We start from the raw sequence: 26,142 nt of genomic DNA on the forward strand, positions 1-26,142 counted from the left end.
TTTCACCACAGGTTTTGAGAGAATGTGCTAAAGAACTGACAGCTCTGTTGACCTCGCATTTCAATAAAAGTCTAGCTGCAGGAAAGGTATCCAGGGATTGGAAGAAAGGCAAGATAGTGCTGCAGCTGCTGCTGCTGCTGCATAAGGGCAGTAGCAGACTGGAAGTGTCTAATTATAGGCCTGTTTGTGTGTCATCAGTAGTTGTTAAGGTCTTGGAGAAATTAGTGAGGGACTATATACAGCACTGGACAGATGAGAGTAATGTTATCTGTGAGAATCAACATGGATTTGTTAAGGGACACTCTTGCTTTAGTAATATGATTGCCTTTTACAATAAAGTGACAACAGCAGTTAATGAGGGAAAGGCATATACTGCCATTTTTTTTGGGATTTTGCGAAGCCGTTTGACAGGGAGCCACATGATAAGCTAATATTTAAGTTGCAGCAAATGGGGTTAAATGTCGGGTTAGTCAAACAGATTCAAGATTGGCTGACTGATAGGTATCAGAGAGTTGTGTATGGCGGGGCAATATCAAGGAAGCAGAAGGTTACAAGTGGGGTTCCACAGGGCTCAGTACTGGGACCTGTATTGTTCAACCTTTATATCAATGATATTGTCAATGGATTGCAAGGGGACACTCAGTTGATTGGGGATGATGTGAAGCTGTGAAGGGTTATCAGAAATAGTACAGATGTGGCAGCCCTGCAAGAGGATTTGAATAAACTAAACAGATAGGCAAACGAATGGGGGTCTCAGTTTAATGCAGCAAAATGTAAGGTCTTGATGTTTGGGACACATCGATGGGAAGCTGCATACTCGCTTCGTGGAGCTGTACTGGAGGAGGTAGGGGAGACAAGAAATATGGAGGTGATGATTGATAGAAAACTGAAATTCAGGGAGCATATTGCAAAGGTGGTGAGTGTAACTCAGAGGATTGCTGCAATACTAACGAGGACGCTGACCTGCAGAGATAAAAGCATTATCATTCCATTGTATAAGACTCTGATCAGACCACACTAAGACTATTGTTCTCAGATTTGGTACTCAGGATTTGTTGGATAAATTGACAAAGTGGAAAGGTTACAGAGGCACATAACAAAGATGGTTTCAGGACTGTACAACATGAGTTATGAGGATCGACTGAGGTTTGGTGGATAGACCAAAGAAGAAGGAGAGGTGATATGATTGAGACTTTTAAACTGTTGAGAGAGTTACAGGGTAGACATTGGAGAGTTCTTTCACTTGGTGGAACAGTGGGAAGGAGCGATGACGGGGGGGGGGGGGCATCCCTGGAAGTTATGAAAGGAGGCTGTGCGCAAGAGGGTGAGGAGTAGTTTCTTTGCGTGGAGGGTGGTTGAACCTTGGAATGCATTGCCTGAGAGAGTGGTTGAAGTGGGAACAGTCAATGGATTCAAGGAGTGGTATGATTAACTTTGTGTTTCCTAAAAACGACCTCTCACGAAGAGTCTTTTGACTCCATGGAGGCCTGGATAATAATAATAATAATAAGGCAATGCAATGCGGATGAATAAGAATTATGTACAAAAAAAAAAGTTTAAGAACCTCTGGTTGGAAAGAAAACATTCACCAACTAAAATATAAGAGGAATAACTCTTTCAAAGTAGAGTATGTGCAATATAAGAAAGAGAATTTTTTCTGCAAACAGCTGAAGGCTATCAGGGAGGGAGAGAGAGACAGAGAGAGAGAGCACGTAACATTTATGCCATTTTGAATGAAGAAGAATAGCACAAAAATGGTAGGTATTTTTTCTGGGAAAACTCCCTTGTTACTCCTCTTAAAAACTATTATTTTTACAGCTATTTTGCCTGCATCTGTTTAGGAGTGCCTCTTTTTTTAATGTCATTCGCTTGGATGTTGTTGCCTGTCTTTTTTCTGTGGTGTGCATACTTCTGCTGTTATGGTGTTGAAAGGGGAGGGAGTTGGGGGGGGGGGGGGGGTTGGCAATGTGGAAGAATTAATTTGAAAAAAAACCCAGTTTTTTTATATATAATACATACATACATATATTATATTTAAGGGTGGGAAAAGATGAAAAAGGGGGATGAAATTAGAAACTGTTTTTTAGAGGAAGGGGAAGGGTTTATCAGAAAAGGGGGCCAGACATAGGGTTGATGGGGTGTGAGCTGCTTCAACAGTGTGGGTCATCGTCTGAACTCTTGGTGCTGTGGATGCTATGTCATGTCGGCTTGGTGTTTCTGCCTTTGAAGTGTTCATGTTATCGCCTATTGGTCGGAGTTGTGACCTAATTTTTATGTTGTGGAGCTTCCAACACGGAGATTATGTAGGGTCAGTGGACGTTGATTGAGTTATTGTCACATTTTATACCTATCGTTTCCAATATTCTAAGCATTATTTCATTGTCTTGTCTGTCTGTTATGATGGCCTTGTCAATTTGCGGGGTGTGTTTCTGTTCAAGGGGGTGAACTGTTATTTCTGTTTTCCCTGTACTTTGTATTCTATTTTTCTTATTGATGTTGAGTTTTTTAGTGTTTAAATGTTCTGGAATAGGGATGCTACAGTCACGGAAGTGTCCTTGTAGTCTTGCCCATAAAGCCTGATGGCAGAACCTGGGTAAGTAATATCACAGTCTTTTTGGTAGGGAAATTTGTAGACTACATTGTGGTGTTCTAATATTTCTTTGTGTGCATGTGTGTGTGTGTGTGAGATTTAGTGGGTTTTAGAAGGTTTGCCAATTTTTGGTTTGTGGTGAATAGCAGTTTGTAGTCTGTATGTTTGAAAATGTATTTGTAGGCTTTGTATGTGTTCTGGATGTATGGCAGTTTTGATAACTTTTTGTGTTGGGAAGTTTGTTTCGGTTGTTGGGTTGTTTTGACGGGTTTTTGCTGTCCTGTTTGCATAATTTATTAGTTGTGTGGGATAGTTGTATTTTTTAAAAATCTGTATTAGTTTTTTCATTTCTGTGTTGAGATAATTATGATTAGCTGAAAACTTGTAAGCATTTATGAATTGCGATAGGATGACTGATTTTTTAACCGAATATGGATGGTATCAGTAGAAATGGAGGTAGTTTCTGATATGCGTGGGTTTGTGGTATATTTTCGTGGCTATTTTGTTGTTTTTTCTGATTAATGTCAAGTTTATGGAATTGATGGATTTGTTCAGTTTGGTTTCTATAGTGAATTTTAGTCTGTTGCTGTAACTGTTAAGAGACGCTTGTAGGGTGGTGATGTGTGTTGGTCTCCGATGCATAGAATATCGTCCACGTATCTGCCATAAAAGGTGATGGGGGGGGGGGGGGGGAGTAGGAGTGATTCTATGTGTGCTAGGAATAATTCCACTAGTTGTCTGCTGATGTTTTGGCCCATGGGGAGACCGAAAATTTGAATATACATGTCGTTGTTGAACTTGAAGAAGTTTGCCGAGATTATTAGCTTGATTACGTTTATAATATCATTAGGTGTTAATTTTGTTCGAGAGTATATGGTGTGGTCTTCTGTGAGTAGCGTATGTACCATGTCTAATGTTCTGGGAACGTTCACATTAGTGTATAATGAAGCAGCATCCAACAAAGTGAGGATGTCTTCATGGGATAGGGTTATGCTATTTATTTTTTGAAAAAGGTCGTTGGTATTTTTTATCATCGAGTTTGACGTTGTAATTAATGGTTTTAGTAGTTTGCCTATGAATTTTGATAAAGCTGCTGTGGTGGTGTTTTTGTAGAAGACTATTGGATGTATCGGGTAGTCGTCTTTGTGGGTTTTGATTTGTCCGAACATACAAGGAGTACGTGTGGTGCATGGTGTTGTGTTTTTCATTGTGGTTTTGTCTATCTTGTTTTGATTTTTTAAGGCATGTAGGGTGTTGTTGATTTGTTTTATGAGGTTGGGGGTGGTTTGAGTTTGGATTTTTTGGTAGTTGTGTGTTGGTGGTTTAAGATAGCTGTTATTTTGTTGTGGTAATCGGTTTTGTTTGTGATGACCAAAAATAATTTAAGGGATAACTTTCTTTAATTTAAGGAATGAGTTTGAAGTCATCTAGTGTGTGGTTGAATCTAACTGGCATCGAATGTACAGGGGTACAGTATTTTTAGGAAGGATAGACAGGATAGGACAGGAGGGGGCATGCTAATGATATTGGATGATTTAAATCCAGTTAATGTTGAGATCTATGATTGTAATAACTAGTAACAGTTTTTCAAGAGGCAGTGAGTTTGAAGCCATCTGGTGTGATAGTTTCAAACTCAATGCCACATGAAAATCTAACAATATCTAATATATATTGTGATGTTGTTACATACCTAGTGGATTGCTGCTAGAGACAAAGAAATGGGAACTTTTAATTATCCAAAAACTGATTGGGTAGCAGTAAAATCTTATAAGAAGAATGAAAAAACTGAATTTATTGAGCTGTTGCAAGACAACTTCCTTGAGAAGCATGTGATAAAAGGAGCTCAGAAGGTCAAAAGTATTAGATTTGATTATAGTGTCAGAGGGCATTTCAGTTAAAGATGTAACTAAACTGTCTCTAGTTGGTGATCATGTGATACTCACTTTTGCAAGTGGATTCAGAAACGGTTACATGCTAAACTAACATGTAACCTTTTCTCCCCAACTGAGGAGTATGCTGGATTCTGCACCATGGTATTAGTTGTCGGATTGGAAGGATATTGATAGTGCATGGTGGTGTTTAAAAAATACTTAAATGATGCAATATCAGAATGCGTCCCTAGAGTTCAAAGAATAAATAGAATAACAGTGAAATGGATGTGTAATCTCATCAAGAGATTTATAAGAAAAGGATGATCTGGAAGGAATACTGTGTGCATGTCTGCTATGAAAATAATAAACAGAAGGTCAGAAGAGTCAGAATTGTTCTACAGAAAGCTAAGTCTGAGTATGAAAAAAAACTGGGCTCTGCTAGCTAAAGACAATCCCAAAGAATTACATCGTTATGCTGGAAGTAAAAGAAATAATGAATATGAAAGAATAACTCTACTAATGCAGATGGTGCGAGGGTGACAGATGGAAAAGAGACTGTTCAACAGAGTGCCCATTTTGCTAAAAGCTATCAACCTATCAACATTGTGCTCATTGCTACCTATGAGGAAGAGGTATCAGAGCTGTTACCTCTTCACTGAATGAAGAAGCTTGGGTGTATGAGGAAGAGGTATCACAGCTATTACCCAAACTGAATAAGAATTCAGCAATAGGGACTGGGATATCAGCATAGATGCTAAAAGAATGTTCAGGTGAACCAGCTATTCCTTTGACCAGGTTATATAATTTGAGTCTCAGAGCAAGGAAGATTCCACAGGAGTGGAAAGAATGTATGGCAATCCCACGGCATCGAGGGTGGTGCAACGTCTGATGTCAACTATTGGCTTATTAGTATCTGTGAAGTGGTTGTGAAGATTTTTGAAAAGTTGTTTAGGGTTTGCATTCAGAAATGGGTTGACAGAGAATCTCTACTTTACAATGAGCAGCATGGATTTACTATGGAAGGCCATGTTTTATCTACACTTGCTCATATTCTATAATAATGTTATCACTGAGTTAGACAAAAGAAATGGATACACTATGATACCTTTGGATTTTGCTAAGCTTTTGACAGAATGCATGGAAGACGGTTGCATAAATTGGAGAATATGGGTTTGGATTATAAAATATTAGTATGGATAGGAGGAGGACTGATTGATAGACATCAAAAAGTGGTATATGGGGGGATGTGAGTCTGCAAAATTTATGGTAACTAGTTTTGTACCACAAGGATTAGTTCTTGGTCCACTGTTATTCAATCTGTACATTAATGACATTGAGAAGGATTTGATAGGTAGGGTAATCAGGAATGTGGCTGACATGCAATACTTGTAGAATACTTTGAATATGCTGCAATTGTGGGCAAATGACTGTCAGTTCAATGTTAGTAAATGTAAAGTTGTGTGCTTCAGTCAGATTAGATATCCAGTGTCATATTATATTGTTGGGATTATGTTAGAAGAAACTGATCAGGCTCAGTATCTTTGACTTTTGGTAGATAGAAAGTTGAAGTTGAAGTCCTTTTCACTCTCTCTCTCTCTCCATGGTAACAGAAACAATATGGAAAACAAGGAGACCAGACCTCTGCACAATAGTTCAAATGAGGTCTTATCAAGGCCTTGTATAGAGGCAAAATGACATCCTTATCATAACATGTCAAAGTTCATTTCAGCATTGCAATTATCCTCTGAGTTGGGTTTGTGATCTTTGCTATATGGCCCATATAGCAAAGATCACAAACACAACTCAGAGGATAATTGCAATGCTGAAATGAACTTTGACATGTTATGATAAGGATGTCATTTTGCCTCTATACAAGGCCTTGATAAGACCTCATTTGAACTATTGTGCAGAGGTCTGGTCTCCTTGTTTTCCATATTGTTTCTGTTACCATGGAGAGAGAGAGAGAGTGAAAAGGAAAGTGTTACAAATGATATCAGGATTGTGGGATACTGATTATGTATCCCTGGCTGTTATGTAGGCTGCAGACTCTAGCAAACAGGAGTAAGAGGGGTGATATGATTGAGACTTACAAACTTCTGAAGGGGTCATACAGGATTTACATTAATGGAATTTTTCATTTTATGGGGAAGGGGGGGGTGATGAGATGGCATTCTTGGAAGCTGAAATGAATGCGGTCAAGAAAGGGGGGGGGGGTGAGAGTTAGATTTTTTTCTCATAGAGTAGTGTGTGTGTGATTGGAATGGATTGCCATTGGATGTTGTGTCTGTAAGTAGTGTGAATGAATTCAAGAACAAGTATGACAGTTGTTGCATGTAATATGTGGCCTCCTTCAATGAGACCCTGACTCCTTGGAGGTCTCTCACTATATAATAGTAATAATAACAACTCTGGATAACTCTTCTGATCTTCCATTTTTTGAATGTACAGCATATAAAAGCCAGCAAATTAATGAATATTGCCTAATTATACATTCAAATACTGAAATTTAACTAACAAATAAATAAAACATATTTTGTCTTACCTTTTATCCTTCTCTATTAGTAATTTTCCAGGTTCTTAGGTAATGAAAAAAAAAGTAAACAAATTTATACAATTAAAAATACTCCACAGATTGCATATAACAAAAAAATGCATAGAGAAATGCAAATTAAGCTATGTTATAATAAAACTTGCAACTCATGTTAAAAATTACTATTATTTTGAATGAAGACTCATTTGAAAAACAACTAACAGGAAATTAGTATTAAAGAGATAGTATATTTCAGGTACAGTTAATATTGTATACATCATCTAAGTCAAGTAGAATTTCTCATAAGGACAGTATTACTTCCAAGTATCAGTATTTTTTCATGGAGTTTGAAGGCTCAATGCGGAGTCAGGTAGGTAAAATTGATTATAAAAAGAAGGATATTATGTGATATGGAGATTGAGACCAATCATAAAACATGCAACTGATAACCGAGTGTTTACTTCTAGTTTTCCAACTACTAAAATTAAAAATTTAATGAATACAATTGAAAAGCAGAAAAGAAAAATAAAATAGGGGGTGATCTTGACAGGCATAAATGATTTGTCTGGTGATAATTGACCTGGAAGAGTGTCAGACATGCAGAGTTTCTGATAAGGGATATATTTGGAATCAGAACCGGCGCTAGGGTCTTTGGCGCCCGTATGTAATTTCTATCTAAGCACCCCTGTAACGATCCAGGCGTGTGTGGTTCTTTTACGATAATAAAATTTAAATTATTTGAAATTTCTTAAATAAATTTTGACAGAACAGCCACACGTTGGTTCGCTAAATGTAACAAACCGGGGGTGTTGACTAGGCAGGATAATCGTTAAAAACCCGAATATTCAAAAAATTCTTAAAAGTTAAAGCAAATTTTGACAACGCCACTTCACTTTAATCGTTCAATATAATGATACAGGGATTATAGCCTTCTCACCGATCCGAATCGCTAACAAAATTAAAATGAATTTTAATTAAAGTTAAAATTTATATGAACTAAAGTTTAAAAATTCTTTCATTTTACAAGTTAGTAAATTCTTAGTAACTTGTAAAAATTTTTTAATAATTTTTATAAGTGGAACTATCTTTTAGGAAAATAAAAGAAACTCAAGATAGATGAGAAAATAAGAAAAGAATTCAGAAATAATTAGAACATTTAATATAAGTATTCAAAAAATTACATCTTTACAGAATAACAGAAAATAAATTAAATTACATAAATATACTTGAATTTTTTTTAATTAAAATTTTAGGGTTTTTGATTTAATATTCACAAATATTAAATCAAAAATGTTAAGATATAATGAGGATAAAAAAAAAGATGTTAAGAAAAAATGTTCTTAACATCTAATTCTGCACATATATCATTTTCAATAGCTATTAACGCCAAACTAACAGGCCTTTTTTGTAACATACTTGTTCTTAAGTAGGTTTTAATCAATGTCAACTTGGAAAAGGAACGTTCACCGCTCGCTACACTAACAGGTAAGGTTAATAGTATTCTTAAAGCAATTGAAAAGGTAGGGAAAGATATATTATTGGACACAATAAAATTAAGAATATCGAAAGGGTTTTGAATATTTAAATTATCCTTCCAAAAAATATCCCGGAAAGCACATAACTCATCATATAGTTCTATTGCATTTACCTCTTTATTGTCACCGTCCTTCAAGAGAATCTCTAAATCGTCACAATCTTTTCGTAAATCTTCGTTATTAATTTGTAGTAAGCTATACAAGAAATCGAAATTATCATAATATGTTTATAGTTGTTCAAAACATTCTATTAATGAACGCATTGCAACTTCAAACTTCTAGAAGTGTATAAAACACATTCACTCTAAATTTATCTTCTGGCGATTGTGGCATTTCGTCATGATGCTCGTAGTCAAATTTCGTGTCTTCTTTCATAGTCGAACTTCCGTACCAGTTTTAAATTTTTGTTCTCCATCCATCTCTTCACTCAGTTCTTTTGCCGTTTTTAGAACTTCTTTAAAATTTGTATCTGATCGATACTCTTGTAAGAATATTTTTTTAAGTTTTCGATAGATTTAAAGCAAGTGTAATGTTCATATTTTTGTCTTGAAGCATTTTACTCACAGGTTTATTCTGTTAAGTAAATCATGCCAAGTTATAAGAGAGCAAATAAATTTGTAGTCCTTTATTTTAGCACATTATGTTTGTGCTTTATGCTAAGTTTCTTTATGAAAATTTCCATTATTTAAATTTAAAATAATGCAATCCTCTATGGCAGATTGCATCCTTTTAAAGTTCGTAAAACTTTTAACATTGAAACAGCCATCAAAAACACTATGGTAAAGTAAAATTAATGCAATCTGCTGTAGAGGGCGGATTACATTAATTTTACTTTACCATAGTGTTTTTGACGGCTGTTTCAATGTTAAAAATTTTAAGAACTTTAAAAGGATTGCCCAATGTTTGTAAGAGAATGAAAGGAAATTGTATATTTCTTGAATAATTGCAAAGAAACTAATTGTATCTGCATTCACTTTGGCTGCATCGTTAATGATTAAATTTAGAGTATGAGCAGCACATGACACGAAAGCTCGAGGATTTTTGTTCAAAAGGAAATTTTGGAATCCATATTTTTTTCCCTTTCATATTTGCATTGTCATACCCTTGACCTCGCATGTCTTCAATGGGAATATTCCATTTTTCCAGTTGTTCCATTATTGTTGCACATAAACCACGTCCTGTTGAATCTGATATATCTGCAAAACCAAAAACGTTTTCCCTGATCTTGACAATTCCATTGTCACAGGAAACAAAGCGAATAATAATGGTCAATTGTTCTGATTTACTTGCATCAGGTGTGCAGTCTAAAACTATGGAATATTTAGATTTTCGAAATGATAATAAACGTGTATCCCTGATTGCGTTACTTAAAGATATTATTATAATTATTATTATTAAACTAGACCTAATGGAGTCAAAGACTCATCTAGGAGGTCCTTTTATCTCACACACATCTCATCATACCGTGTAATAAACACATTCAAACTCCTTGCAGACACCACACTCTCAGGCAAGGCATTCCAATCACTCACAACTCTGCACAAAAAAAACTTGCCTCTCACTCCCCTACTCACACCCTCTTTATACAGTTTCCAGGGATGACCTCTGGTTCTCCCACTATTTTCTGTAGAACTTCTCCAGCATTGATCCTATAACAATCCCTTACCAACTTGTAGGTCTCTATCATATCTCCCCTCTTCCTCCTGTCCACCAGACTCTGCAAATTACATCTTTTCAAGCTTTCCTCACACTCGACATTCCAGAAGTCAGAAACTACCTTAGTCAGTCGCCTTTGGCCTCTTTCCAACATCTCTTCATCCTTCTGAAAACCAGGTGACCAAATCTAGGCACAATAGTCCATGTGAGGCTTAATCAAAGCCTTATACAATGGAACAAGAATCTCCCAACTTCTACACGTCAGTGTCCTCCGCATCATTCCCAGAAGTCTTTGTGTTGTCTTCACAATTTTGGCAATGTGTCCCCTAAATTTTAGATCCTTATCAACTATCACCTCCAGATCTCTTATTTCCTCTACTTCCAACAATATATTCTCACCAAGCATAAATTCTGCATCCCATCTTTGTTTTCCAAATTTTAAAACCTTACATTTTGCAAGATTGAACTCGCATCACCATTTCCATGCCCAATCACTCAATTTATTCAAGTCTTCTTGCAAGGCCACAACATCTTCACTACTCTTTAGGTTCGTCCCAACTTTGCATCATCTGTAAACAACTGAATATCTCCATGCAAATCTTCGCCCATATCATTAATATACAAGTTAAATAGTAATGGCCCTAAAACAGACCCCTGAGGCACTCCACTAGTGACTTTCCTTTTCCTGGATATTGCACCCCCATATACAACTTGTTGATACCTATCAGATAGCCAGTCTCCAATCCAATGCACTAATCTAACATCTAAACCCATCCACTCTAGTTTGACGGTCAACTTATCATGAGGTACTCTATCAAAACCTTTTGCAAAATCCAAGTATATTACAGTGTGTCCTTCTCCTCTGTCCAAGGAAGCAGTCACTTTATTGTAATAAGTAAGTAGATTACTAAATAAAACATGACCTCCCTTTAGCAAATCCATGCTGTCCATCAAAGATTATACCACTGTTGTCAACCCAACTCTGGATCCTAGTTCTCACAAGCTTCTCCAACAACTTAAACACAACACCTGACACACAGATAATCCTATAGTTTGATGCTTGAGTTCGATCACCTCCTTTATGAAGTGGCACAATCTTGCCCTCCTTCCACTCCTTAGGAACTTCATCAAGTGCAAGACTCGTATTAGAAAAATATGTCAAGGCAGGTGTCAACTCCCTGGCACATTCCTTAAGAATATGCGGTGATATATTATCAAGTCCCGCAGCCTTATTTACATCTAGTTTACTCAACTCTCCGTACACCTCTTGCTCACTTACAGTCTGTCTCTCCCCCCATCATCAACTGCTCTTAATCTCTCCATGAAGTCACATTCACAAGATTGAAAGAACTTTATGAACTGCTCATTAAGTATCTCCACCACACATTCTGCAACAGCTGTCTTTATACCATTTTCTCCAATCAATGTCATCCTACCATAATCATTCTTTCTTTTGCTGGCTACATATCGAAAGAATTCCCTAGGATTCTTTTTGGCTTCATTAGCTAACTGTTGTTCATACCTCTCTTTAGCTACTCTCACCCACCAAGTCACCTCATGAAATTGGTTACTTCCACTTCTCTTATGCTGCCTCCACAATGCCCTTTTTCTCTATATTGCATGGTTAATCTCTTTATTCATCCATCTCACACCTACCTTATTTAACCTTCTCACCCTTCGAATACATTTAGACATCGCATCTACTAAATAGTTTTTGAAAATCCCCCAAGCTGCATTGATCTCTTTTCCAGCTAACTCCTCATTCCATGCTACACCCGCAAGCTGTCTCCTGAGCTCTTCATAATCACCCCCCCCCCTTGTAGTTCCACATATACCTTTTTTTCACAGAGGTCCTTGCACTGCTAGCAACCACCCAGGTAATCACCTCATGGTCATTTTCACCAATTGGTGGATGATTTGACACCTCATTTATAATTACATCCTCTGATGAGATGATCAAATCCAAGACCCTTAATCCTCGTGTGCCCTCTGTTACATACTGTCTGAGGTAGTTATCCCTCAAAAACTCAAGATACTCATTTTTTTTACTTCCAGTTGCTATCTCTTCATTCCAGACTATATTTCCATAATTAAAATCACCCATAATGATCACCTTTTTCTTATTTGCTTGGCTTATTTGACTATACATTTCACTATCACCACCATCCACATTACCAGGTCTATAACAACATCCCACCAAGTATTTGATTCTATTCACCTCTATCTCACACCATACTGCCTCAAAACCACTGGCCCTATTTCCCTCTTGCATCTCTACCTTGTATGGACATAACTCTTTCTCTATCATCAATAGCACTCCCCCTTCCTTTTTACCCCTTCTATCCTCACGAAACACATCATACCTTTCCATCTCTATTCCTGTCAGGATGTCGTCCACATCTATCCATGTCTCACTTATTCTGACAATCTCTGGGTGCACAGATGCAATTAGTGCAACCATTTCATCCGCCTTGTTTCTTATACTTCTAGCATTGGTATACAAACACAACAACTCATTTCTGGATCTACAGCTAGTTCCACTGATACCACTCACTCGATGTGATCTCTCCATGCTGGACTGGGGCCATTTCCTTTTCTGCTTCTTCATTTTAGAACCCTTTGCAATTCCATCTGTTTTCTCTTGATCCCTGGTCATCCCATTACTTTCCTGCCTACACATGCCCTCACCTCCTCTTGGAGCATCCACCTTTCTCACGCTGTGTGCCCCTGTCCACCCTGAGCCTCCCCGTTTCCCTGCTCCTCTTGCACACCCATTCTCTCATTTTCTATACTCATACCATTCATTTCCACTTTTTCAATCTCTCCTGTCTTAATCTCCTGCTCTTCCACGTCACTCCCCTCTCGATCTGATTCATTCTCTCTATTCACTTCTCTACTTTCAAGCAGCAGTCTCTCCAAGCGACTCACACCATAACCACTCAAATGCAGTCCATCGCTCCCATACAGCTCACTTCGTCCCTCAAACTCATTCCACACATTAACAAACTGTACTCCCATCTCCTCACACATTTCAGCCAGAATATCATTCATAATCCTTGCTCTCTGCCTCATTTCACCACAATCATACCTGGGCAACACACTCTTCATTCCAGACTATATTTCCATAATTAATTGATTCTATTCACCTCTATCTCACACCATACTGCCTCAAAACCACTGGCCCTATTTCCCTCTTGCATCTCTACCTTGTATGGACATAACTCTTTCTCTCTCCTCCCGCCTCATATTCAATGCCTCAATCACTCTACTCATTTTACCGCCTGGAAAACATACCTTGTGCATTTTATCCTCTAGCACACCTTTAATAATGGAGTCGCCATACAATGCCACTCGCTCATCTTTCGTTAACTCTTTCATGCCATCATGATTTATTTTAATAGTTTAGATCTGAATTCTCTTAATTTCATTCCACATCCATTTCATTTCTTGCTTCATCTAATCCAATTCGCCTTCCGAACCTCGCGACACATTCTCTCTATCATTAAATCTTTCTAACTCTCGACCCCCTCTTCTCACTTTCCCTCTCATTCATCCTTCTTTGTTTCCGTACTTTCGGTCCAACATACGTCCAACTTTCACTATCATTCTTCTCACTTTCACTATCATTCATCCTTCTTTGTTTCTGTACTTTCGGTCCAACATACGTCCAACTTTCACTATCATTCTTCTCACTTTCACTCTCATTTATCCTTCTTTGTTTCAGTACTTTCGGACCAACATTTCATTTTGTCTGTCTTTACTCAAATAGTGTACTCTATTATTTCGATGTAGGGACCTTTCAACATGAGTTTTCCATAACAGGATCAAACTTCGCAAACAGTTCGACTAATTTTTAAAAAATTGTCATTATTCCTTTCATATAATTCATCAGATGATCCCCGAAAAGCAAAATTATGGCTACCAAGAAATTTTATAATTTCAATCAAGCGTTCTAAAACACTCGTCCAATGTTTCTTTTCCATTTCATACATGCTTTGAGTCTGGCAATCAATAGTGGTTTTGATTATTAAATTTTTATCAAGTTCCTTTCATTTTAAGAAATTTTTCATGTGAGTTAAACTAGTCTCATGTCTATGCAAAAGTTGTACTGACATTTCTCCAATCGTTATAACCTTCTACAAGACTACTTGATTCAGTAGGTGCAAAAAGTTTGCAACAAAAGCAAAAAACAGAATTTAAAGTTTTGGAATAAATGAGCCATGTTCTTGGCAGCATGAGCTCCCCGTATTCCATTTTTCTATTATAACACGTGTTGCCAAATTTACGACCATATGTATCTCTGGGATATATTATATTTTTCTTTTGAACAGGCCCCATTTCAATTAAAACAACTCGTAATTTTTCATCAATTCCCCATTCACTTGGATCTTCTAAATTTACAGAGACTAATGTGTTAGTTTCGTGGTCAACTACAACTAAATCTTCTCCTAACTGTTTTTCACTTAAATCATGCGTCTTGTTATCTTGTTCAATAGTTGCAATAGTACTTTCATGCGAACTGGATGATATCACGGTTCTTCAACTCTGATTTCTGATGTATCGAGTTGGTTACAATCTGCATCACAATATTTTAATATTTTAACAAATTTATTAAGAGCCCCAGTTTGTTTCTTAATAACTGCTTCTTTCACAGCATAACGCTTACGATTCTGTGCACCGGATAACTTTTTTTTAATTTTTTGGTTTCATTTCTATTTTATACCCACAAGAAATTATTACACAACATGACACAGAGACGAAATAATAGTCCGCACTGCCTGCGCTGCTGTCAGTAGCCTACTGAGATGTGTACCATATGACTGGCTAACCAGCAACAAATATTTTGTACGAAAATTCGTTTCTGTGCATAAAAACCATTCACCGTTTCACTTTAGATAGACTGCAGTAGACACACCATTCTGCAGGCAAGTTTAGCATGCTCTCGCTGCAAAATTGTAAACAGCCGGCTGATCAAAGAGGTGGCAATATACAATTTTTTTTTAATTTTTATTCGGTGTATCTGGCCTTATTTAATTTAATATTGATCATTCTAAGAATTTTTTGTTTTTATGATAAAAATTTTGTTTCTTAAAAATGAACTTGTGAACCGTTACCCGGTGGCGATGCCCCCTTTGTAGCAGCGCCCACATGCTCTGCATGCCCGCTTCCGCCGACCCTGTTTGGAATTACAAAGCAGGTATTTATCAAAACTGAGGATTCACCTTTCAGTAGTCCCATGGAATAAGTAATTGGGGGAAACATGTTGGTAGTACATGTAAAATGGTCAAGGGGTGTTTGAAGAAAGAAATATCAGACTGTATACCAAAAGTCAGAAGGATAAATCAGGTAAATAGATGAAGAGCCTCATTAAGCAGGAGTTTCAGACAAAGAAAAAGTCATCAGGAGAGCATAAGGAAAAAGGTGATCAGCATGCTCATGAGTAGTACAAGCCACATACAAGAAGGTTGATCAATATGATAAGGAAGGCCAAATTATGAGAGATAGCTAGTCGATGAGCCCGGAAGAAATCATAGTAAACAGTTCTTTTGCTATGTTACAAGTAAATGGAGGAATGACTATAAAAAGTTGAAGGTTATCATTAGAAGCCTACAGGAAAGAAACTCATACAAGCCGGTACTTATAAGCAAGCTCATTCCATCATCCTTAACAAAAAATAGGTATAATTAAAATCTTGAAAAATAGAGCTTTAAACATTGGAGGGGGGCGCTAGTGGGTCAAGCGCTACGAACGTGTTTTGAAGAGCTCCTGATTCAGATAAGTTTTACTAGGAATAATTAAGTATATATGCGTAATTGTTTAAGTAAGAGCGGCTGTAAATGTTGTACGCTACCAATATTATTAGTGTGGGGTTTTTTCTTGCTTAAACTAAATACGAAAACGTTAATATTAGACCTAGTAACCTGCAGAGAAAAAAAAAAAAAAAAAAATGGCGGCGGCATTGTCATTCCAGGATTTTAATTTGGATTTCAGTCGGTTCGTTAAGTGTGAGGTCTGTTATATGTATTCCTTCGACTACATAAATGATTTGTGGATGTTTAGTGCGGATGGAAAAAGGGTGTGTGCGAAATGTGACCTGAACGAGGAATTGATGAATGCGAATATGAAGTTGATGACAGAAAGTGCTAGTACGGATTGTGTCGCGAGTGCACGTTTGAAAGAGGATGGCGAGAAAGACAGGCGAAAAAATGTTAAAAAATCAGGAGAAAAGAAAAAGAGCGATTTGACAACCGTAACGGATGTTAAAAGGGACGAAAGTGAGGCAGAAAGAAACGAAATTGAGAGAACGAATGAAAGTAGAAATGGCGTGGTGCAGAAATCACAAGTAAAAAAAAATCGAAAGAATGAATGATAGTGAAAAAAGAATGACTGATGGCGAAAGTTGGACGCATGTTGGAACGAAAGTACTGAACCAAAGAATGATGAATGACAGTAAAAGTGAGAAGAATTATAGCGAAAGTTGGATGCATGTTAGTCCGAAAGTACGGAAACAAAGAAAGATATGTGAGAGTGAAAGTGAGAAGAATGATAGTGAAAGTTGGACGTATGTTGGACCGAAAGTACGGAAACAAAGAAGGATGAATGAGAGGGAAAGTGAGAAGAGGGGGTCGAGAGTTAGAAAGTTAGAAAGATTTAATGATAGAGTGAATGTGTCGCGAGGTTCAGAAGGTGAATTGGATTGGATGAAGCAAGAAATGAAATGGATGCGGAATGAAATTAAGAGAATTCAGGTCAAAACTATTAAAATAAATCATGATGGCATGAAAGAGATAACAAAAGATGAGCGAGTGGCATTGTATGGCGACTCCATTATTAAAGGTGTGCTAGAGGATAAAATGCACAAGGTATGTTTTCCAGGCGGTAAAATGAGTAGAGTGATTGAGGCATTGAATATGAGGCGGGAACGAGCAAAAGAGTTAATTGTATTAATTGGTACGAATGATTTGAGAGAGAACAAAGAGCATGTCAAAATGAATGTCAGGAGACTGCTTCGAAAGATAAAGGAGAATAGTGTGACAGGAAGGGTGGTCAGTGTGTTGCTAGGTATGATTGTGGTGAAATGAGGCGGAGAACAAGGATTATGAATGATATTCTGGCTGAAATGTGTGAGGAGATGGGAGTACAGTTTGTTAATGTGTGGAATGAGTTTGAGGGACGAAGTGAGCTGTATGGGAGCGATGGACTGCATTTGAGTGGTTATGGTGTGAGTCGCTTGGAGAGACTGCTGCTGGAAGGTAGAGAAGTGAATAGAGAGAATGAATCAGATCGAGAGGGGAGTGATGTGGAAAAGCAGGAGAGTAAGACAGGAGAGATTGAAGGAGTGGAAATGAATGTGGAAGTGAGTGGTATGAGTATAGAAAATGAGAGAATGGGTGTGCAAGAGGAGCAGGGAAACGGCGAGGCTCAGGGTAGACAGGGATACACAGCGTGAGAAAGGTGGATGCTCCAAGAGGAGGTGAGAGAATGTGTAGGCAGGAAAGTAATGGGATGATCAGGGATCAAAAGGAAACAGATGGAATTGCAAAGGGTTCTAAAATGAAGAAGCAGAAAGGGAAATGGCCCCAGTCCAGCATGGAGAGATCACATCGAGTGAGTGGTATCAGTGGAACTAGCTGTAGATCCAGAAATGAGTTGTTTTGTTTGTATACCAATGCTAGAAGTATAAGAAACAAGGCGGATGAAATGGTTGCACTAATTGCGTCTGTGCACCCAGAGATTGTCGGAATAAGTGAGACATGGTTAGATGAGGATGACATCCTGACAGGAATAGAGATGGAAAGGTATGATGTGTTTTGTGAGGATAGAAGGGGTAAAAAGGGAGGGGGAGTGCTATTGATGATAGAGAAAGAGTTATGTCCATACAAGGTAGAAATGCAAGAGGGAAATGGGGCCAGTGGTTTTGAGGCAGTATGGTGTGAGATAGATGTGAATAGAATCAAATACTTGGTGGGATGTTGTTATAGACCTGGTAATGTGGATGGTGGTGATAGTGAAATGTATAGTTAAATAAGCCAAGCAAATAAGAAAAGGGTGATCATTATGGGTGATTTTAATTATGGCAATATAGACTGGAATGAAGAGATAGCAACTGGAAGTAAAGAAAATGAGTTTCTTGAGTTTTTGATTGATAACTACCTCAGACAGTATGTAACAGAGGGCACAAGAGGATTAAGGGTCTTGGATTTGGTCATCTCATCAGAGGATGTAATTATCAATGAGGTATCAAATCATCCACCAATTGGTGAAAGTGACCATGAGGTGATTACTTGGGTGGTTGCCAGCAGTGCAAGGACCCCTGTGAAAAAAGGGTATATGTGGAACTACAAGGGGGGTGATTATGAAGAGCTCAGGAGACAGCTTGCAGGTGTAGCATGGAATGAGGAGTTAGCTGGAAAAGAGATCAATGCAGCTTGGGGGATTTTCAAAAAATATTTAGTGGATGCAATGTCTAAATGTATACCACGGGTGAGAAGGTTAAATAAGTTAGGTGTGAGATGGATGAATAAAGAGATTAAGCATGCAATACAGAGAAAAAGGGCATTGTGGAGGCAGCATAAGAGAAATGGAAGTAACCAATTTCATGAGTTCTACAAAGACCAGGCAAGGAGAGTGACTTGGTTGGTGAGAGTAGCTAAAGAGAGGTATGAACAGCAGTTAGCTAATGAAGCTAAAAAGAATCCTAGGGAGTTCTTTCGATATGTAGCCAGCAAAAGAAAGAATGATTATGGAAGGATGACATTGATTGGAGGAAATGGTATAAAGACAGCTGTTGCAGAATGTGTGGTGGAGATACTTAATGAGCAGTTCATAAAGATCTTTCAATCTTGTGAATGTGACTTCATGGAGAGATTAAGAGCAGTTGATGATGGGGAGGAGAGACTGACTGTAAGTGAGCAAGAGGTGTTTGGGGAGTTGAGTAAACTAGATGTAAATAAGGCTGTGGGACTTGATAATATATCACCGCGTATTCTGAAGGAATGTGCCAGAGTGTTGACACCTGCCTTGACATATTTTTTTAATACGAGTCTTGCACTTGGTCAAGTCCCTAAAGAGTGGAAGGAGGGCAAGATTGTGCCACTTCATAAAGGAGGTGATCGAACTCAAGCATCAAACTATAGGCCTATCTGTGTGTCAGGTGTTGTGGTTAAGTTGTTGGAGAAGCTTGTGAGAACTAGGATCCAGAGTTGGGTTGACAACAATGGCATAATCTTTGATGGACAGCATGGATTTGCTAAAGGGAGGTCGTGTTTTAGTAATCTACTTACTTATTACAATAAAGTGACTGCTTCCTTGGACAGAGGAGAAGGATACACTGTAATATACTTGGATTTTGCAAAAGCTTTTGATAGAGTACCTCATGATAAGTTGACAGTCAAACTAGAGCAGATGGGGTTGGATATTAGATTAGTGCATTGGATTGGAGACTGGCTATCTGATAGGTATCAACAAGTTGTGTATGGGGGTGCAATATCCAGGAAAAGGAAAGTCACTAGTGGAGTGTCTCAGGGATCTGTTTTAGGGCCATTACTATTTAACTTGTATGTTAATGATATTGGCGAAGATTTGGATGGAGATATTCAGTTGTTTGCAGATGATGCAAAGTTGGGACGAACCATAAAGAGTAGTGAAGATGTTGTGGCCTTGCAAGAAGACTTGAATAAATTGAGTGATTGGGCAAAAAAATGGGGATGCGAGTTCAATGTTGCAAAATGTAAGGTTTTAAAATTTGGAAAACAAAGATGGGATGCAGAATTTATGCTTGGTGAGAATATATTGTTGGAAGTAGAGGAAATAAGAGATCTGGGAGTGATAGTCGATAAGGATCTAAAATTTAGGGGACACATCGCCAAAATTGTGAAGACAACACAAAGACTTCTGGGAATGATGAGGAAGACACTGACGTGTAGAAGTAGGGAGATTCTTGTTCCATTGTATAAGGCTTTGATTAGGCCACACATGGACTATTATGCCCAGATTTGGTCACCTGGTTTTCAGAAGGATGAAGAGATGTTGGAAAGGGTGCAAAGGCGACTGACTAAGGTAGTTTCTGACCTCTGGAATGTCGAGTATGAGGAAAGATTGAAAAGATGTAATTTGCAGAGTCTAGTGGAGAGAAGGAAGAGGGGAGATATGATAGAGACCTACAAGTTGGTGAGGGGTTGTTATAGGATCAATGGTGGAGAAGTTCTACATAGAATAGTGGGAGATCAGGGGAGAACCAGAGGTCATACCTGGAAACTGTATAAAGAGGGTGTGAGTAGGAGAGTGAGAGGCAGGTTTTTTTCGTGCAGAGTTGTGAATGATTGGAATGCCTTGCCTGAGAGTGTGGTGTCTGCAAGGAGTTTGAATGTGTTTAAGACCCGGTATGATGAGATGTGTGTGAGATAAAAGGACCTCATAGATGAGTCTTTGACTCCATGAGGTCTTGTTTTAATAATAATAATAATAATAATAATAATAATAATAATAATAATAAACATACTAAAAAAATGATGACATCAAACAAAAACAGAAACTTCAAATCCTATTTCAGTTCCTCCAAACAAAAAAAGGCACTAAAGAAACTTCTGTTTTCTGACAAACCATCTTGTGATAACACAGAAATTAATCATAAAGGCACAGTATCAGTTCCATATGTTGTCAATGCATCAAGAAAAACAGTCAAAATATTAAAGGCAGTCAACATCAGAATAGCATTCAAATTAAGAATCTTTTTATGCTCCCCTAAAGACAAATTTCCAATTTATAAACATTCAGGTGTATACAAAATTATGTGCTCTTGTGGGAAGATATGCATAGGTCAGACCGGGAGAAATTTCAAAATCCACAATAAAGAACATATAGGCATCATCGAAAATAAGTGGGAAGAAACAAGCAGACTCATAGCACACATCCTCAAAGAACACCACACTGGAAATTACAATCATCCTTCATGCCATACATCATCAAATTCCTGACATGTATCCTCCTGAGGTGTACAGGATATTATGATAGTACATGAAGAACTTACATCACTACTAACTTCCTATCAACAATTTTCCTCAAAATCAATCTGTAATCTGCCAACATTATCAGATCTTATATTTCTGTCTTCGAAGGGACTTTTTACTGTATTAGTCTGCCTATATCTTGGTCTTCCTCTGGGTAGTTTCCTGCCAACCTAGCAGAGAACACTTGTTTTGCTAATCTTTCCTCTCACATTCTGTTTAAGTGATCATACCACCTTAGATTAGCACTGCTAATACATTCCTGGATGCTAACAATATCAAGTTCTTTCCTAATATCCTCATTTTTAATATGATATTGCCATTGATGCCATCTGTTCACTCCCCTAATCTTTCTCAGGATTCTCATATCTATGGTCTCTAGTCTTTGGTCAAGTATTTTATTTCTAACCCAACTCTCAGATCCATAAGTTAAAACTGATTTCAACGTTGTCTTGTATAGAACTAATTTAGTGTTTTTACTAATTTCTCTCTTATTCCATATAGATTTATTCAGTTTGACTTCCTACCATACCAGCTTTGTTCATTCTGTTGTCTATTTCTATATTTAATTTACCATCTTCACTAGAAATCGTGCCTAAATAGTTGAAATGTTTTACTTGTTCTATAGGTTCTCCATTCACAATGCAGTTGACATTTTCAATGTTTCTGCTTATTTTCATTGTCTTTGTCATATTATTGCTGACATTCATACCGTATCTATTACAACAGTTATTCAATTTAGTCAGGGAATCTTGTAGATTTGTACTGGATTTATTTAGAAGTATAACATCTGCATAAAGTAAAGAGCAGAGATTAATATCTCCAATTTTGATATCAGGTTTAATACCACTTTCCTTCATAATGTGATCCATATAGATAACGAATAACAGAGGGGATAATGTACAAAGAGCCTCCATAGCTCAGTCAGTATAGACAAAGCCCTTCGGTCGGAAAGAACTGGGTTCGATTCCCATCAGTGATGTGAGGAACCTTTATTTGGTCTCTTTCAACTAAAGGTGAGTTAGCCATTCTCATACAGTTGTAGAGAGTTTTTTTCACCTGGAAACTAGGGGTTTTTGTCCCTCAGAACAGGCAAACCGGTCCTGTGAACACACATGGATTACAGTCATGAATACATCACAGCCATATGCCGGTCCAGAGCCTGGATAAAATTGGAGGGGGGGAGCAACGTTGAACTACCCTGTAAAAATCTCACCAGGAGTACTTTGTGGCAATGCCTACAAAGTCACCTATGGTCGGAAACAACTGAAAGGAAAAACCAGAAATAATGTACATCCTTATCAGACACCAGATGTAATATCAAACCATCTTCCTGTACTTCCTACAATTCTAACTGCTGACTTACAACTCAAATAAAGATTAAATATTGCTTGATATAATGCCCCAGTGACATCATATAATTGTAGCATTTTGAATAGCTTTTCTATTGGCACCATGTCATATGCCTTTTGCAATTCTACAAAACTTAAATACATATCTTTGTTATATTCCCATGATTTCTCAACTATGTGTTGTAAAATGAAAGTGTGATCCTGACAGCATCTATTTGGTCTGAATTCAGCTTTTTCTTCACAAAGCTTCCCTTCTACAATCCTTCTCAACCATTTCTCAAGTATACTTGTATAAATCTTACCTGGAACACTCAGTAGGGAAATACCTCTGTAATTCTCACATTCAGTTTTATTTCCCTTTTCATATATGGGTACTATGAGAGCTCTATTCCAATCATCAGGAATTCGTCCTTCTGTCCAGACCTTCTGAACAATGCATTGCAGCCACTGTAAGACTTTTGTACTTCTGTACTTCAGCATTTCTGGTCGAATATCATCTACTCCTGCTGCCTTTCCACATTTCAGGCTTTTGATGGCTTTTTCTACTTCAAGTATGGATACATATTCCTGATTGCATGCCTGTAGAGTGTTTGTCACTGATTGTTTCGTTTAGCAATTTTTTGAAGTAATTACTCCATACATCAAGGATATCTTTTTCACCAGTTTTCATGTCACTTTTATCATCTCTAATTCCTTTTACAGTACTCTTTCCTCCATTTCTGAGCTATTTCAACAGCCTCCAGAATATTTTGTCACCTTCCTGATATTTATTTTCTATGTTCTTGACAGTCTTCCCATGACTTTTATTTAGCTAGTTTCACACAGTGTTTGCCTTTCTTACATTTGTCTCTGTATTCTCTAAGAGCACAAGCTGACTTATTTGCCAGGAACTTTTGATATGCTTTCTTCTTTTCCTTCACTGTCTCTTTAACTTCCTGTGTCCACCATGGAGTTCTAATTTTTATATCCTTGCACACAACTTCACCACATGCCTCTCTGGCTGAATCAACCAATGTGTTTCTTGTTTCTTTAGGGCTTGCTACTGAATCTCGAAGGCTTGGTTCCTGTTCTCAAACTCTTTGATTTTCTCTTGAAGCTGCTTATCCCAGAGCAGCACATCCCAGAGCTGCTGAACTTTTATTCTCTTTAAACTTTCTTACATGTACTTCTCTTCAATATGAAATTCAATTTTATCCTGATAAACTAAATGGTGATCACTTCCAATTTCAAATCCTCTGTACACTCTAGTGTCCTGCACCAGGGAGTAAACATCACTATCAACAATAACATAGTCAATGAGGCTTTTCTTATTCCTTGCCTCTTCACTCTATGTGATTTTGTGCACATTTTTATGTTGGAACATAGCATTAGTAACAACCATTCCATGTCCTGAAAAGAAATCCAACAAGTATTTGCCATTATTATTAGCTTTGCGCTTTTCTCCATATTTCCCAATATATTTTTTGGGTGTCTGACAATCATTTCCTACTCTGCTATTTAGATCGTCAACAAGGACCAACTTTTCATTTTTCATTGTGTCAGTTGGTTTCTCTAAAGTCTCAAAAAATTCCTCTACTTCTACCTTTGTACAACCTTCTGTGGGACCATAGGCACAAGTAAGTCTCATTGTCCAGTTTTCATTCTGATATTTGCCCACATTACTCTACTTGATATTGCCTGTCATTGAATAAGATTAGCCTCACATATTTTATGTTGAATACTATAGCTACTCCTTCGTTTTCCTGATTGTCCATGCCATACTTAGAAGACAATTAATTCAACAGCTTGTTCACCTACAAGGTCATTCACTCAAAAGACACACTAAACCTAGTTATTATCAATAACCAGGTTATTATCGATCATGCAAATCTACTCTTAGTGAACTGCAAAAAAAAAAAGACTTTAAAAAATCAAGGAATGATCCTTCATTAGATCTGGAAATCATTAATTAATATGTATAAAATTAAAGACCTTTCCTATGTCAACAATCACATACAGAGTTGACATAACAATGGAGAGACTGCATGTAATATGCCTAATGATATTCATGATTAGACTAACATTCCAGTCATTTCAACTATAGACCTTAAGTGCTGTTGGCAAACATTTAATTTTTGGCTGTTTTGTATTTATGTTACGTAACTCCCGTGGATGCTGTTAGTCATAGAGAAAGCAAAACATGTAGAGGAAATACATCTAGTATAAATAAACAATTCCATATGAGTTAAAAACCTGATTATTATTAATCATGCAAATCTACTCTTAGTGAACTATTAAAAAAAAAAAAAAAAAGACTTTAAAAAGTGCTGATTGTAGAGAAGTAACAAAAGCAAACCAAACAGTGAATTACTGAGTGATCATTTTGCAAGGGTGTGCCATAGGTAGTCATTTTGCAATGCCAGATGTGACATTGACTGATGGAGAACAGAAGTTGAAGAAATGGAGGTGCTTAGAATATTGCAGAATTTCAATGCGAACATGGCCAAGGCATTAGATGGCATATCACCTGTATATTAATGAGAATATGCAAGGGAATTATCAGTTCCTTTGACCAAGCTGTTTAATTTAAGACTCAGTACTGGGAAGGCATCAAGGAAAGAGGTCAAAATAGTCCCTCTGCATAAAAGAAGTTCCAAGAGAGAAGAAGTGACAAATTATAAGACAACAGTATCTCAGGAGTGGTGGTTAAGGGATTGGAAAAATTGGGAAAAAAACATAATTCAAGACTCGATGAATAGGAATGGGATAGGTTTATGGGGGGGGCATGGTTTTGTGAAGGGCAGGTCTTACCTTAGTAATCTGCTTACGTTTTATAATAACGTAACAATGGAGCTGGATAAGGAAAATGGCTACTCAGTGCTGGACTTTGCAAAGGCATTTGACATTATTCCATACTGAAATTTCATGAATAAACTGGAGCTTGGGGGATAGATATGAATTTGATGATTTGGATTAGAGGGTATTGATGGAGAGATATCAAAGAGTGGTTTATGGAGGAGATGAATCCAGCAGAAGACAGATGACTAGTGGTGTAGCACAGAGTTCAATACTTGGTCCTCTTTTGTTTAAATCAATGTTATAGAAAATTATTTGATAGGAAGTAATCAGTTGTTTGCAGATGATGCAAAACTGGGAAGAGTAATGGTAAACAACTGGTAAAACAAATGGTAAAGAGTAAACAACTTAGCTTTTGGAGCTTTTCAAAGACAGTCCTACCACCATACACCACCTGACAGTGATCAATAAAGGGTACCATAAAGCTGAATGAGAATAACAGAGGAATTTTTCTACTAAGTTATCCAAGTAAGATCTACGCAACCATATCTGAGAAGAGGCTAAGAAAAATTGTGGAGAAAAACAAAACAAATTTCACTTTATGACCATATGACAAATGCTCTTCAGAATACTCATTCATTCTCACCTTTCATTCCATTCTTCACTCCCACTCCCCCTCTCTCTCTCTCTCTCTCTGTCTGCTCATTTCTTGATGTTTGCTATTCTACCTCTTCTTTCACATCATATTTTTGCTTCTTCAGCTCTCTTCCCACTTCCCCATTATTCTCTTCCAGCAACTGCCACTCTATTTGACTTTGAAGATATAT

General features: G+C 37.4%; 1 protein-coding gene across 3 annotated transcripts in view; it reads right to left on the reverse strand.

Annotated features, from left to right (window-relative positions):
• LOC150102510 (cilia- and flagella-associated protein 61-like) overlaps nt 1–26,142 on the reverse strand; it is a 396,485-nt gene that overhangs the window by 188,256 nt on the left and 182,087 nt on the right. For all 3 annotated transcript variants that reach the window (XM_090399647.1, XM_090399646.1, XM_090399648.1), the window contains exon 7: nt 7,004–7,037. In XM_090399647.1, the coding sequence (XP_090255773.1) occupies nt 7,004–7,037 (34 nt within the window). The remainder of the gene's footprint in view (nt 1–7,003; nt 7,038–26,142) is intronic.

Source organism: Typopeltis vanoorti, chromosome 10, assembly GCF_054136105.1.
Source record: "Typopeltis vanoorti isolate ZY-2024b chromosome 10, IOZ_Tvanoo_1.0, whole genome shotgun sequence".
Classification (NCBI taxonomy): domain Eukaryota; kingdom Metazoa; phylum Arthropoda; class Arachnida; order Uropygi; family Thelyphonidae; genus Typopeltis; species Typopeltis vanoorti.